At 41.5% G+C, this 16,119-nt stretch overlaps 1 protein-coding gene across 4 annotated transcripts in view; it reads right to left on the reverse strand.

The window, feature by feature from the left end:
• The window catches only part of NBEA (neurobeachin), a 477,681-nt gene extending 472,809 nt beyond the window's left edge, over positions 1-4,872 (reverse strand). For 3 of the 4 annotated variants that reach the window (XM_032678783.1, XM_032678782.1, XM_032678781.1), the window contains exon 1: positions 4,373-4,872. In XM_032678783.1, the coding sequence (XP_032534674.1) occupies positions 4,373-4,654 (282 nt within the window). In that variant the 5' untranslated portion in view covers positions 4,655-4,872. The remainder of the gene's footprint in view (positions 1-4,372) is intronic. The other variant, XM_032678780.1, reaches the window with a different exon arrangement.
• Positions 4,873-16,119: the final 11,247 nt, after the last annotated feature.

Genomic DNA, 16,119 nt, shown 5'->3' on the forward strand with positions numbered 1-16,119 from the left:
GAGCAGTGAAGAAAATGAGAAGAGCTAGTCAGAAGCGTGGGTTGCAGTCAACAAGAACAGAAAAAGACTTTTTGAACTATGCCTGGTGTTTGACCTACTTATTATAAGCACTCTCTAGCCTGACAAAACATACATAAAAGCTTTCCAGATTGCACAAGGAGAACCCTGGTTAGCTACACCTGTATCAGATTGAAATCTGTTCAAATCTGCATCACATCATCTGTTCAAGAGGCACAGGCAAAATGAACAGCATGTTTCAGCACCAGTCACAATTTTTTAGTGTCATTCAGCTTCCTGTTCACCTCTCTTATTGTGCACTGCCAGAGAATCAGCTCTACAAAACAAAACAAAAAATTCTAGGAAATTCAAACTGGAACAGAGAAAGGATGCTAAAAGCTAAGAAACAATGCAACTCACATAGTCATGTTTGATGAAAAATGGTCAAGCAAGAGTCAGTTCAAAATACACACTGAAGAAAAAATTCCCAAGACTGTTAAAATACTGGAAAAGCAGAGAATGAAGAAAGCAAGTTAGTAAAAATACTGTAAGGAAAGACCAGTCAAAGTATATTATAGAAAACTAATTAAAGCCATGTGTGAGAACTGTACACTAGGAAATAAGATAAACAAAAGTAGACTTAAAGTAGAGGAATAAAGGTGGACAGCTGACCCACTTCCACTTCCATATCACATTGCTGGAGCACATGGTGCAGAACTTTATTTTAAACATCAGTCTAGCAGAAACAAGCACATCTACCATGCAATGACAACATCCTTGACAGTACCCTAAGAAAACTAATGGAGCTATTCAAAGGAGAGAGGCCTGCTCATCAACAGAAGCACAGGACTGGTGCCAAAATATCCCTGAAGACAAATCACTTAGAGCAATTAAAGGATTACAAGTTTTTTTAAGAAAAGCCCTTTCTAGTTTGGTGCTTTGCAGTACACAAGGGTCAATGAACACACATCTCAGAGAGAGCATGCTGAACCTGGGAATTCATATTAAACCCATGGACCAAAATCAAAATAAACACTATTACAGAAGAATGCATGAGATGCAATGAGGTGCTCCCTCCTAACCTCCAGAAAGGTAAAAAGAATACCGTATTCTAAAGAGTCATTGTAAAAAAGCCTTCAGCTCATAAATTCTTAAGATCTGAGCTTCACAGTACTAACACTAGCAGGTGTCTTTTTAAGGATAACTAAGTAATTCATCGGCATATAAGGGGCTGAAGCCTTTCTCCATTATGTCTTTTACTGTAATGTTAAACAATGAAAAGTAACACAAGAAATACTAGATATTCTACCAAGTGATACTCCATTAAACAATTTCACCAATCTAAGAGAACTTCAAACACAGCAAGCTTTGAGAAAACACTACGAAAAGCATCAAGAGAAGCAATTAATCCCATAAACAATGTAGGCATGCCCAAGAACAAAATACCGTCTGAGCTGAAAGTCCACTGTTAAAATCTGGCAAAACTGAAAATCCAACCAGATATTAGACTAGAAAAAGATTTTCAGCACTGCATAAAAAGCACCTCACAGATACAATAAATCACTGTGTACATCCACATCAGAAGGTACCACACGAAGTAAGTCTGAAATGCAGTAACGGAGACCTCAGTGTGTGGCCACCAAAACAAACATTTAAAGATAAAAACTGATCAAGAACAAACCCTAAAATGGCAATGTAACAGGAAAGAGGAGTGACCATCTCCATGACAAGGGCACACCAAAACAAAGTTTTGTCTCAGACATTTACTGCTGCTTTTATGCAGGTGCAGGAAGAATGAATAAACTTACTCAAGCTTTACCCAGAAGTCAGCAGGAGTCTCAGATGAGAAAATTTTAAAAGTATCTCAATCTTTAACTTCTGATTTTCTCCAATGATAAAACTCTCAGCTATGCAGAATTCTTATACTAAAAAGCTATCACCAAAATGGTTTATAGTTACCCAACATGGTATAGTGGTTATATTACTCTCAGAGACTTAACATATCAACTGACATATAAAACAGAGATCAACTCTTTATCACTCTTCACTTATTATCACACTTGCATCAAAAGTCATTCAGAGCTAGTAAAGACTGAAGAAAAACAAAACAACAAAAATACCAAAAAAAATCATTTTCTCTACCCTTACTCACCCCCCAAAGAATGCTCCTAAAACAGAAAACTGCATTTTATTTAAAGTTGCTATTCAAATCCTTAATACAGAATCAGATGTTTAGTAGTTTAGGGATATGCCATCAGCTATACTTTGTATCTGCCATATTCACTATGTTTCACATGCGAGTAAATTAAGTTTCAAATCCACAAACATAAGTCTGAAACATTCACGGTCCTGAGAACAAAAAAATTAGTAGACACTATATAACCTCCCTCTGCTTTGGGAATACTGACTGTTGTATATTAGAGTCCATCTGTTAAGTAATGACTGATCCAGAATGCATCACTGCTGCAGCAGACTCACAAGCAGTTTCACATTCATATACATTTCCCTATGCTGAGAGAACTGTTAAATACTCTTGTGTTTATTATAAAATGTAAACATTGTTTTCAACAATAGGAACTAACTAGTAGGTGGATCTTATATGCAAGCACTGTATGTCCTCCACACAAATATCAAAACATATTCTAACCTCCCCACCAAAGACAAGCCAATGTTAGTCCAGTTGCTGATGCACTAACAGCCAGAATTAAAATAAGCTTAAATATCAGTAAAAAGAATGAAGGAAGAAAGAAAACCAGAAAGGGATTAAACATTTTTGTATCTGTCATGATCTATATAAAGCCAGTTAAGAAAATAACTGTATGTCATTTCTTTATTTTGAGTGCTACTTTTAAAGGAATGGGTAATAATCCAATGAAGTTATGATGACTTCCACCACACTTGTACAAAAAAAAATTAAAATTTACAAGTCACATTTCAAGCTGTCAAACAGCTTGTAGGAAGGAGTGGGAAATATACCAGATTACTGTTTTGACATATTCAAAAACTAACAGGGTTTTAACCCTGTGTGTTCAGATAAGCCATAAATATTAAAATGATCTGACCAAATCACGTCTTTCCCTGCATGCTGCAGCTTTTCCATTCAGTCTGTGCTAGGTCAAATGCAAATAACAGAGGAATACATCTTTTTAAAGTGTTTGAAATAAAAATACATTCTTTATATGACTTTGTATAAAATGACTGGAGGTTAGAAGCATTAAACTCATTTGAAACAAAGGCAGTTTCAATTAATTGCCATTCAGTTTTGAGCAGTCATTTTTCTATCCTATTTTATATGCAAAATTTGAGGGTATTTCATTGACTGAACTGCTTCAAAAGCTTTGCTGCAGCAAATTTTGCATTCAGGAACAGCACCAAATTGCACATAATTGAAAGTGATTCATTTTTAGATCCACTCGCTTGGCTTCTGTAGGTTCCTCAGGCTTTGGTGTAGGTAGCGCAAAAACATTAAGTCATACAGTCCTGCAGTAACTCTTTCACTCCATGAAGTGAGCAGATGACTCAGGAGATGCATTTTAGCATCTTCTCCTTGTTTCAGCTATTTACCACTGGACAATACTATTTTGCAATGCACAGACCTTGAACAAAAGTAGTAACAACACTTACTTTGCTGACAAGAATGTGTTTTGGAAAGCATGGCAAATTATTAAGACCTGAGCAAAACCTAATACAATACTGCAACACAACTAACACTTTATTACAGATATAAAAGAGTATTAAATCCTCCCAAAAATCTCCCTCCTCCCCCTTCCTCTACATAAAATGCTCAACTAGCTCTGATCTAACAGGGTTAAACCCTTCACATGTTTCAGTCATCCAAGAAAAAGATACCAGCTCAGGCTGGTTTTCTTAATGTTTTCCAATTAAAAACAGATACTACGTTCATGCCACTCTTCTTCCCGCGAGGAAGCCACTAGGTTAAAGGGCAGCGTCCATAACACGAAATTGCGAATTACTTAATCTCCTTATTTTTTACCATGTGAATTGCACACACTACACTTCTGCAGGAGGCGGCTGGGACGAGGCACTGGGAAGGGGGAAGAGTGGCCTGTTTGTACTAGGTAGGGTCCTGCGTGGAGTTTAGGGAGCGCTGAGGGGGCTTCTGTCACACGCACGACGAGGAGACGAGCAAATCGCGGGATTAACGAGGAAAAAGAGAGGCAAAAGAGGAGTTTGGGAAGGAAGGATGGTTGGAGAAGGGCCGTGCGTGTAGGAGGGACACGGGGGCTGGGAGGATGCCGGTGCCTTTGGGGTGGCACATGGGCGGAGGGGCGCGGGGGCAGCCCCCAGAAGGAGATGGGCTGCGCGGGCCGGTGCCCGCCGGGGCGTCACCGGGGCGGGGTGCCCGGCCGCTTACCAGGTTCAGCACCGTCTCCACGATGTCCCGGTTGCTGACCTCCCCGACCTGGATGAGTCCGATGAGGACGGCGAATTTCATCCGGATATTGCGGATCGGCACCGACGGGTTAATCATTCCCGCCGGGAGCACCACGGACCCGGAGCCCGACGCCCTCAGCTCCCCCATCACCGCGACGCCGCTGCCGCTGCCGCCTCCGCCGCCGCCTCCACCGCCGGCCCCGACGGAGATGAGTCCCGCGGGCTGCGGGTCCGGCCCCGACACCGGCTTCTCGCTCGCCATTTACCCCCCGCCGTTACCGGCACCTGCCGCTGCCGCCGCCGCCGCCTCCCCGCCCGGCCGGGCCGAGCCGCGCATCCACCGCAGTCGCACCCGGCGGGGCCGCAGGGAGCCGGCCCGAGGCGTAGGCACCGTCCCAGGAGCCGCTCCCCCGCTCCGCTATAATGAGGGATTATTATGGGCGCCGATGCTCCGTTAGCCGAGCGCTGCCCGGCCGTGGCCGCCTCCCCGCCGCGGGGCCGGGGACGCGGGCGCCGCCGAGCGCGGTGCGGCGCGGCGGGGCCGAGCGGCGCGCGGGGCGGACGGCGGCGCGAGCGATCGACGCTGCCGCTGTTGTTGTGGAGCCGAGCCCGCCGCCGCTCACTCCGCCATGTTGCCGCCCCCTGCCTGCGGTAGCCGCCAGGGCGCCTGCGCCGAGCCCGTCGGGGGAGTGGCCGTGCCGGGCCCCCCCAGCCGGCCGGGCACAGGTGAGCAGGTGCGCGGGGGCCGCGGGGCCGCCTCCCGCCGGTGAGCCCCGGGCCGCCGCCCTCCCGCCCCGGGGACACCTCACAACGCCGCTCAAAGGGACAGGGTGGCGACCGGCCGCGCCCCGCAGCCCCAGCGCGCCCCCTGCGGGAGGGGCGAGTACTGCCCCGCTGCACCGCCCCGGGGCTGCGGGGACAGGCAGGTGCGCTCTCCTGGCCGCTCCCGGGACGCTGCCGGTGAGGGGTCTGCGCTGCCCCCGGCCGGCTGAGCAGACCCACGCGGGGCTCCTCGGGCGGCCCCCGCGCTTTCCAGCCGCTGTGGGCTCTATCGTGCGTTTTCCTCACTGGTCCCAGGCTGTTGTGTGAGAAAAGTGACCGCGCACTGGAACAGATTGCCCAGAGAGGTTGTGGAGTCTCCCTCACTGGAGATATATAAGAACCATCTGGACGCAATACAATGCCATGTGCTCTAGGATGACCCTGCTTGAGCGGAGAGGTTGAACCAAATGAACCACTGTAGTCCCTTCCGACCTGACCCATTCTGTGATTCTGTGGAAGTGTTTGGGTAGGGGGGACCTTTTGGGTGGGTTTTCTTAGCAACTCCAGGCTTAGCGAGTGGTCAGGTTGGAGTGAGGGTGTCAAAGGCAGTGCTTGCTTCTGAGCTGGATTCCCATTAGGCATGGGGAGGGACAGGAAACCCTTGGGGTCATCCATCCTGAGAGCTCATGTGCTGCTTGTTCAAGGAAAAATATATTTCCAGAGTTGTTCTTAATACTTGCATTCTTGCTCAGTGGTGGTGTTACATACAGAAATGTCCAGTCAACAGCAGTTTTACCAAGCCCTTTGGTTGCAGAGATGTTCATGGCAATGAGCATTTTTTCAAACCTCTCCAGTACCAGAGAAACAGAAGTACCTGCAACTCTTTGATGAGGGTCAAATTATTCTAATAGTTTTTTGAATAAAGTTGTATATATTTGCTCTTCATGTGCTGGAGATAATCCATACCTTTCAAAAATATGTTCCTTGCTTCGTAGTGACTGTCATCACAAAGTTGAATTTTACAACAGATCTTGTCCCCTGGTCTCAGAATATGGTTCATCCTGACTCTTCTGTAACCCCACATTTGGGAATTTGGATTGCTGGTCCTCCTATTCAGCTTTGAGTAATAAACTGCATAAACACAATGAATCAGCAGAACTCAATCAGTACATCCTCCAGGATTACAGCAGATGCTCTAAGCTCCCCCAAGAGAAGAAATAAAAGACCTCAGCTCTGTACATAGGTGCATTTGTTCTATGTGCTTGTAGGTACAGTATGTTACATTTGTTTGTTGGCAAGAGCCATAGGTGCTTGTGGGTATGCATTGCCCAGGTGCATCGACATGACTAAAACAGTGGCTAGCTGTGAATCATGGAACCAACACTATTTCAGAAAGCTGCAAAAGATGAGAAGAAAACCCAAAAGATCAGTTGTGAGAGGCAAGAAAGCACGGTTTTCTTGGAAGTACATTCCTTTACAATTTGCCACCAAACACAAGCAATCATGTATGATTCAGAATAAAGGTATACTCGAATTTTGTATACTCTTGGAGGTGACAAAGGTTCTATTCCCACCGGTCCCACCGCAGAACTACCAAAACTGAATGTACATTCACTTAGCTGCTTTCAAGAATGCATGACCTCTTTTGCAAAACTGAAACCTAAGACTAGAGCTCTTAGTCACTAAAAATTGTAACCCCTTTAGGTTACACTTCTCCTCTCTACTATTCTCACATCCACATCTGCATGGTGAGATGTGTTGCTACAAATAGTGTGGTTGGTTGAAAGCTTCATGTTGGCTGATAAGTTGACTAGATTTCTTGTTCTGATTCGTCGCATGGCTACCGCCTGTTAAATGGGTAGGAATTTAAGTTATAATTGCTTTTCTATTGGTAGGTACATTAATTTGGATCTCTATTGACTTACTGACTTTTAACAATCCCAAAATAACTTTGAAATTTCAGAACCATTGTTAAATTTGCTTAAAATTTGTCAGTGACTACTTCATCTTTGTGGTGGAACATGGTGGAAGCACATAACTGCATAAACTTCCTTTCTCTAGAAAAGCAGGATAACAAAATAGAGTTTGATATGTTTCATTATCCATTCCATACTTCATACAACTATTCATGGAAGACTGTCATTTACCCATGTACCCAAATGCTACAGTAATTCTTGACTACAGCTGTTCCATATACATGCATTCCTCCACATTGAATTTCTGATAAAGTTGCAATCATGAGTTTTATTAGAAGTTGAATTAGTGAAATCCTTTATTATATACTTTCCGGTTTGAACTGGTTGACATTTCCTCTGCTGAGATCACATAACCCATTACATGTAGTGTGGGGGAAAAAAAACCCACAAAAAATTAAAAGAAGGTGAATTCCCAACATTATGTTTAATAGGTTCCTTTAGTTCTTAAACGAATTTTTGGTTTGACAAATAAATTTTTACAAAATCATGTTCTCTTTATTTTATAAGCTAGAACGTTGTTCAGCAGTAGCTGTCTTCTCTAATCAACAGTGTTTGTTTTTGATAAGCAAACTTTCAGTGAGGTGAGCCATTCATCAACTCATGTGAACATTATTGTAGCACTGGCATTCTTAAAGAACAACAAATTTGAAACATTAATCTCAGCCCTGTAGTAATTGCAGCTCTGGTGTTCGTTTGCTGCCATTCTAACCTCATCAGGCTGAAAATTAAGAGTACATACACAAGAAATGCTACAGAACATGATTAATTTCTTTCCTTTTAAAATAACGTTTATCTCTTCTTCTTGATATTGACATATTCACTGCAAAGACTGTGAATTTCTCAGTGACAATTTCATTCATGAGATGGATAGTTGGATCTCTGTCCAGCAAGGTGTTCTACATTAGCAAATCACAGTATTTGCAAAATTATAGCCATTTTCAGGTCAACATGCAAGATCAGTCGTTGACACAGGCTAACACCATGTGTAGAAGGATGCTGTACATTCCTTTATCCTTCGCTGGATATCCTTCACAGGACTGAGGGCAAGATCTGATCTTGTCTCTTTCTGTACCTTTTGTAATACTTGCCTCCCACTGAAATGAGAGAAAGCAATCCCTTTGCTTCCAGAGCATACTTTTCACTCAACTGTAGTAGTTGACAGGAGTTTTTTTCTGTGATATTCTTCAGATTTTCTCAGAATCCATTCTCTGTAAATGCCAGAAGGTGGTCTCAAATATAATAACAACAACAACAATAAAAAACCCCACAACAAAACAAACAAACAAACAAAAACAAACAAAAAACCCCCTGTATCCATGTTCCTAGGTTTACAGCAAACAAACAGATAGGGAAGAAAAATAAAACTAACAGTAGTGTGAAGTTTTAGCTCATTTTTAATTTCAGTTCTGAAATAAATTCTAGCAATACTACATTTCTGGGGGTAAAAAATTATGTAGTCATTCCACTAAGAAAGCATGGAAAAACATGCTTTAGAACACAGAGTCTTGGCTACAAAACATGGAACTATTTTGGTGAATACGGACTACTCTGTACAGGCATATGTTTACACTGAATCTTGGGGAAAAAAACATTATTTTTTTAATAGTGAAATGCTGTAGATCCAGACTGAACCATGTTTGAAAGAAGTAGAGAATTTTCTTTTGTCTGCCGCTGTAGCATTGAAATACTGCTTGCTTTACCATGTCCATATGAGGATTCCTGTTGTGTTTAATTAGATTATTCCCATGAGTAAGGGTAATGTGATTTGTTCCTGCGCCAGGCTCAGGAAGGGCTATTAGCCCCTCTCTCTTGAAAACCAGGATTTCTTGTAAGTTCAAAAAAAATCCCTGGGAAATGCTAACTGAAAGGCCATCAGAGCGTCTAAACTTACCCTGCTATGCATACGTGTTGCACCAAATAGAATCATGGAATGTTTTGGGTTTGGAAAGGGACCTCAAATATCATCTAGTTCAAATCCCCCTGCCATGGGCAGGAACACCTTCCACTAGACCAGATTACTCAAAGCCCCATCCAACCTGGCCTTGAACACCTTTGGGGATGGGGCATCCACAGCTTCTCTGGGCAACTTGTTCCAGAGCCTCACCACCCTCACAGTAAAGATCTCCTTCCTAATATCTAATCTAAACCTACTCTCAGTTTTAAGCCCTTCCCCCTTTCTTATCATACATGCCTTTATAAAAAGTCTCTCTCTGTCTTTCTTACAGGCCCCCTTTAGGTTCTGGAAGGTGCTATAAGGTCTCCCTGGAGCTTTCTCTTCTCCAGGCTGAATGATCCCAACTCTCTCAGCCTGTTATCATAAGGAGAGGTGTTCCAGTCATACGATCATTATCATGACCCTCCTTTGGTCTTGCTTCAACAGGTCTACATCCTTCTTATGTTTGGGGCACCAAAGGTGGACACCGTACTGTAGGTATGGTCTCACCAGAGCTGAGTGGAGGGGGAGAATCACGTCTCTCAACCTGGCCACGCTGCTTTTGGGGCAGCTATGGATACGATTGGCTTTCTGGGCTGCAAGCACAGATTCCTGATTCAAGTCCTTCTTTCAGGGCTGCTCTTAATCCTTTCTCTGCTCAGCCTGTCTTTGTGCTTGGGATTGCCCTGACCCAGGTGCAGGACCTTGCACTTGGCCTTGTTGAATTTCATGTGGTTGGCACAGGCCCAACTCTAATGACACCCTTCCATGTGACAGGGTGCATTAAAGCACAAGGAAAAAAAAAATGGTTAGAAATTTTTGCTGCTCTAAGTGTAAATAATTTTTACATACTTCTTCTATAGCTTCTTACTTTGGTCTTGAAAAAGATAAATATTAAAAAAAAAAAAAGCCTTGTAGGTATTTCCAGAGGCAAGTTTTGTTATACCCTCTGCAGTTTCAGAAACACTGTAACAGACCTTCCAAGTGAGACTATAAACATTTCAATCACAATGAAGCAGATGAAGAGAGTATGACTTCAGTAAGTTATTTTGATTTTCATTGCAACAGGTTATCCAAATAATTCAGTTGCAATTTAAAAAAAAATATAGTTACTATATATAAGGCATTTATATTAATCAAAATTAAATTTCTTGTTTTTACACTCAGAGCAGTAAAAATAAAATATACATTTTGTTTGTTCTAATGGCTGTAAATTCTACTGAGAAGAATTCATTAAACATAAGCTTTTAGAGTAAAAAGAGATAATAGTCTGAGAAGTAGTAAAACAATAACCAGATCCACATAAAATATAACTTTTACCTTTACATGAAGATATATATTCAATTGGTCGTTTTTTCTTAATTGCTTTTATTACAGTATAATCATAGTAAAAGTTGCATAGATGTAAATAGCAAGATTCATATTATTACAGGAAACACATAGAACAATTTTTTATGGTAATGCATTGCTTAGGTTCTTGGCTTTGAAAGGGTTTATTCCGTGATTGCTTCACAAATCTTTCTTTAAAACAGTGAGTTTGAGCTGCTTGATCCATTTCGATGTTTTATTCTCATCTTTTTTATGTTTTGCAAACTTAACCATGGCAGCCTTATTAGTACTGAAATTAATACAATGATTTTCAGTATTGAAGTTATTATTAGATCAATTATTACAATGGTCAATTATTAATATTGACCTCTTTGTTGGTTCTCTCCATAACTGATTTTTTGTTTCATTGTTATTGATATCTCAACTCCTTGATCTGTAGATACTTCAATCTATATTGTTGGCTCTTGCATAATGGGAATGTAGTAACATGAGGGCCCATAAAGACCTATTTTCTAGATAGCAGTAAGGATCTTAAGAAAAATCATGTTAGTCTCTCCTCCCCTGATATTTTCTACTCTTTGTTAAGCACTCCATTTTCATACAGCACATCGAACTGTCAGCTAACTTAAAGAGTTATCCTTTGATGTTCATCACAGTGTGGCCAAATCACAGTCAGTCCACGCTGCCATTGTTAGTCCAAGACACTTTTTACAACTAGATTTCCATGAGCTTTTTTAAGCATAAAATATTTTTTCTTATAAATTCCAAACTCTAATTAGGGTTAAAAATATGTAGCTCTTACAAAATTAGTCCAGGTGTCTTAAAAATTATAGAATAAGCAAGCATTATTTTAAGCTCGATATGTATGAGTCAATTATCGCTACTTTTGACATTTCTCTTGTAGTGCATTTGCAGACAATAATTTGTGATGGAAATTAACTTTTGGTGGAAACAATTCCATATTGCAATTAACTAATTGTTGCTATGAACTACATATACTTGTTGAAGAAACAGACCTAATTCGTTAGCAAATTATATTTATTTTACATGCCCTTCATGTGCTCGCTTGTGCTACTTGGAACCAAATAAATGTTTAGACAGAAAGGATATTGTCACATACTGCAGTATGACCAACAATAGGAGACAAAAAGGATCACAAGGTCTTGTATCTTGTTTTTATGAAATTATACCTTTAAAGACTTAACATTTATAATACACTGAGGAACAGAGATCAACACAAAGTTTAAAATGGATAAGATAATTTATCTCAACAAAGTATATGTGTTTGATGGCCTAATTTTATTATGGGGTAGCACTCAATAGTTTATTGATGTATCATTGATATTATCAGCAGGAACCTACAGTAACTATGGGTATTATTTCCTGCTCTACTCAAATTGTTAGGATGCAGCTGGAGTACTGTGTCCTGTTCTAATCCCCACAATTCAAGAAAGATGTGGACATACTGGAGATTGTCCAAACAAGGGCTGTGAAGATGGTCGAAGAGCTGGAGAACATGCCCTACAAGGAAAGGCTGAAGGAGTAACATCTTTGTGAAGAAGAGAAGGCTCAGGGGAGACCTCATCACAGTATTCCAGTACCTTAAGAGAATCTACAAGGAAGACAGAGACTCCCTTCACAAGGAGCCACACGGAGAAGACAAAGGGCAGTGGGTACAAGTTGTACTGGGAAAGTTGCCATAAGAAAGAAATTTTTTGCATTGAGAACACTCATTAGTTGGAACAACTTCCCCAGGGATGTGTAAAATCTCCATCACTAGAGGTTAAGATGCAATCGGACAGGGTGCTACATAATCTCATCTGGGTTCTCTTTTCCATGAAAGGTTGGGCCACATGATCTTTGGACATTTCTTCCAACCTGGGCTTTCTATGATTCAGTGATTCTATGATTATCTTCCTATGTTGGAAATAGTTAAAAAAAAAAACCAGCAAAACCAACAAACACCCAGTAAACATGTTTATTATATTCCTGCAAAGCAATTGACTTCAGAGAAGGTTCATGAACGAAAATGCACAAAGGATTTATCCAAAGGGATTTATTTAGTTTCTTGTTTGCTTGCACTAAAATGAGAAGGTGTTATTTGGGATAGTTCTTTTCTGACATCATTGCCAAATAAACAAACAAACAAAAGTAACCATCTATCACCTAGAGAAGAAAGAGCTATGAAACCCTTCTTCCTCAATTTTCAAGCGCTATTTATTTTTCCTTGCTTTAGGGCTACCTTTCTGGATATTTATTGATACTGTCTTAATGATTTCAATCTATGACTGTAAAAGAAGGGATGTGGTACAAAGCAGAGAAAAGGACATATTTCTGGATGTTTACAGTTGACCCAAGAAAGTAAGTAAAAATTACTCTGTCATCAGAATCCCAAAAGGGTTTAAGGTCATGATCTTGAGTTACTTGCTCAGCATCTTTCCTGAGGTAGTGCTTAAAGCTAGACTGGCTACTACATTTGAGACCTTACAGTATTGTGTAGAGCAGAAAGACTATGTCATATGTCTTGCAGACTACACCTTTTAAAGAAAAAAATGCCAGTGTTGTTTGCTTTTTTTGTTTCAACATGACGTCATTGACTCTGACTCAGCTTGTGATCCTCTGTTGCCCCTGGATTGTGTTCTGCAAAAGTACAAACAAGCTGGATGAGCCTCATCCTGTATTTGTACAACTTAGTATATCTGCTAAAAATAATGCCCCACACTTGTGTCTGTTAAATAACATCCTGTTTTTCTCAGACAATTCCTACAGTTTGTCAGGATCATTTTGAATTCTAATCTTGTACTCCAATGTACACACAGTTGCTTCCAGCCTAGTGTTGTTTGCAGATTTAATAAGCACACACTGTATTCCATCATCCAGATCATTAATGACATTATTATGTAGTATCAAACCTTGGTCACCCTCGCAGAAGGAGGCATGGCACCATTTTCCATGTGCACACCGAGCCACTGACGTCTAGTCTTCATTGCAGTGAACAGAATATATAAGTTTATTATAACCTTATAATAAAAGTTACATCAGACCATGTTTCTAAGTCTTGTTTTCAAAACACATTCTAAGATATCCCTAAAAGTGGAGCTGAAAATGAGATGCATGACATAGATTTAGGCTGTAAGGGTCCTTGGAAGTTGGCCTGGTCTAACTCTCCCTTCTCAGACCCCTCCAGTTCTCAATATTTTGAGTAACTTAGGTTGCTAGTCAAGTTTTTTTATGTCTTCAGAGTTGAAGATTTTAAAACCTCTGTGGGAATCTTCTTCCAGTATTTGGCCATACTCACGGTGACTTTTTTCTCCTCGTACTTACCAGAAATTTGCCCTCCTGCAACTTTTGTTCATTGCCTCTCATATTTTCACTCTGTATATCCAAGAAACCTGGCTTCATCTACTTTGTTTCCACCTGCTGCATGCTTAAGATAGCAATTACCTATCACCCGGCCTTCTTTTATGACAAATGAAAAATCCCAGTGCTCTCAACCTCTATCTGTAGGTCATGTGCTCTTGTTCTCTAACTGTCTTCGTGGCCTCTGATGAACACTCTGCCAGTCTGTCAATGTGTTATACCAGGGCCCCCCAAACTTGACACAATTCTCCAAATACACTCTCACAAGTGCAAGCTAGAGAAGAATAAGCACTTCAACTAACTCGCTCTTTGTATTCTCACTAATGCATCCCGATTTGTGATCAAGCTTGCATTGCTATAGAACTGCACTGCTTATGTACAGTCATCTTCTCATCCTAAAACTAGGTCCTTTTCTACAGACCTGCATTCTGGGAACTAGTTTTAAGCAGAGGCTGTACTACTGGACCCCGCCTGTGCTACATTGCAACAAGGCCTCAGCAATAAGGCCTTCTTTCTCTTGAGAGCTCCTTCAGGCTGCAGATCAACTGTCTGGCACTAACCTGAGCTACAGCTCCTATTGCATTGCAGCCATACCCATGCCTGATCATGGGTCCTGCTGATCCAGCCTTGGACTCTGACCTGTGCACTGTTTTCCTGGCTTGACCTTAGCTGTTTCTCACCATTACAGATCACTGCACAATGTCTGACCCTGGGTACCACAGCCAGACCCCACTTGCCTTGTTTAGGTACTGGTGGACCAGGTTCTTACTACCCAGGCTCCTGCCCTGCTACCTGTGAGGTTGTACTCTGCTCCTGGCTCCCCGTCACTTGTGGAACAGTTGGCTTTCACTGCTTTCTTATGATCAGCCCACCCTTGACAATTGCCCCTATTAATCAGCTGCCAGGTGGACTTCGAAGTTCTGACCACAGCCAGCTCTGCATGCACTTTGTAGTTCACTCATCCAGTACCTCTGTTTCCTCTACACAAGACACTATGGGAGATATGTCAAAAGCTCTGCTAAAACCAAGATAAACAGCAGTCATTGTTCCCCCCCCCCCTTATTCATGGAATTCATTATTCATTAGTCAGATGTCTTGCTTTGAAAAACCACATTGTGTTTTCCTAAACATGTTCATCTCCTTCATGTGCCAGAAATTATTTCCAGGAGGACTTGGTCTACAGTTTTTCTGAGGACTGGTGTAAGGCTGACTGGCCTGTTGTTCCTAAAATCTTCTTTCTCAACCTTCCTGAAAATGATTGAGACATTTGCATTTTTCCAGTCATCAGGAATTTTCCTTGATCACCAAGACCGTTCAAAGATGATATTAAGCAGTTGTGTAGTGAAAGTGGCCAGTTCCTTCAGCACTACTGGATGCATGCATATGCCCAACTTGTTTAAATTATCATCAACTCACTCTTCCTCTTGCATGGGTAGCACTTGACTCTCACAAACTCTGCTACTGGGCCCAGGGACCCAGGAGGGACCAGGCACCTTGCCAGTAAAGACTGAGACAAAGAAAGCACTAAGAACTTCAGCGGTTTCTATATCCTTTGTCACTAAGCCTTCAATTTAGTCAGCAACAAGTCCACATATTTCTTACTCTTCCTTTTTTTTTACCAGTAAAATCTCTTGTGACCCTGCAGATCCTTTGCCAATTTGAAACCCAACCGAGCTTTTGGTTTCCCAATTCCTTCCCTGCGTATTTGATCAGTGTCTCTAATCCTTCTGTATAGTTTGTCCTTACTCCAGAAAGCTTGTCCTTACTTCTACCTTCTGTATACTTGCTGTTTTACATTGAGATTGATCAGGAGTTCCCTGTTAACTGAGATTGACCTTCTAGTATATCTGCTAAAGTTCAAGTACAACAGTGGAGCCATTCTTGCATTTTAAGGAAGATATCTTTGAAGATCAGTCAGATTTCCTGGTCTCTTTTCATTCTTCAGGGCAGCCTCTGATGACATCCTGCCAAGCAAATCCCTGAACAAGCCAAAATCTGCTTTGAGATCAAAGGTCTTTATGCTGATATTTGTCTTCATTGATTCTCTCAAGATCTTAAATTCTCATCATCACATGGTCACTGCAGCCAAAGCTACTATTGATATTTATGTCACCAGTCAGTTTTTCCTTACTTGTTAGAAGACTCAGCAGATTACCTTTTGTAGCTAATCTCATGTATCCACTGTGTTGAAAGAGTATCTTCAGTGGGTTCCAGAAAACTCTTGGACTGCTTACAAATGACCATGCTACCTTTCCAGCAGATATTGGGGTGATTAAAACCTGCCTCTCCACAAGAACCTGGGCCTGCAATCATGAGGCTTCTTTCTATTGTTCACAGAAAGCTTTGTACAGGTCCTGTTCTTTTTGA

The sequence above is a fragment of the Chiroxiphia lanceolata genome, chromosome 2 (assembly GCF_009829145.1).
Source record: "Chiroxiphia lanceolata isolate bChiLan1 chromosome 2, bChiLan1.pri, whole genome shotgun sequence".
Classification (NCBI taxonomy): domain Eukaryota; kingdom Metazoa; phylum Chordata; class Aves; order Passeriformes; family Pipridae; genus Chiroxiphia; species Chiroxiphia lanceolata.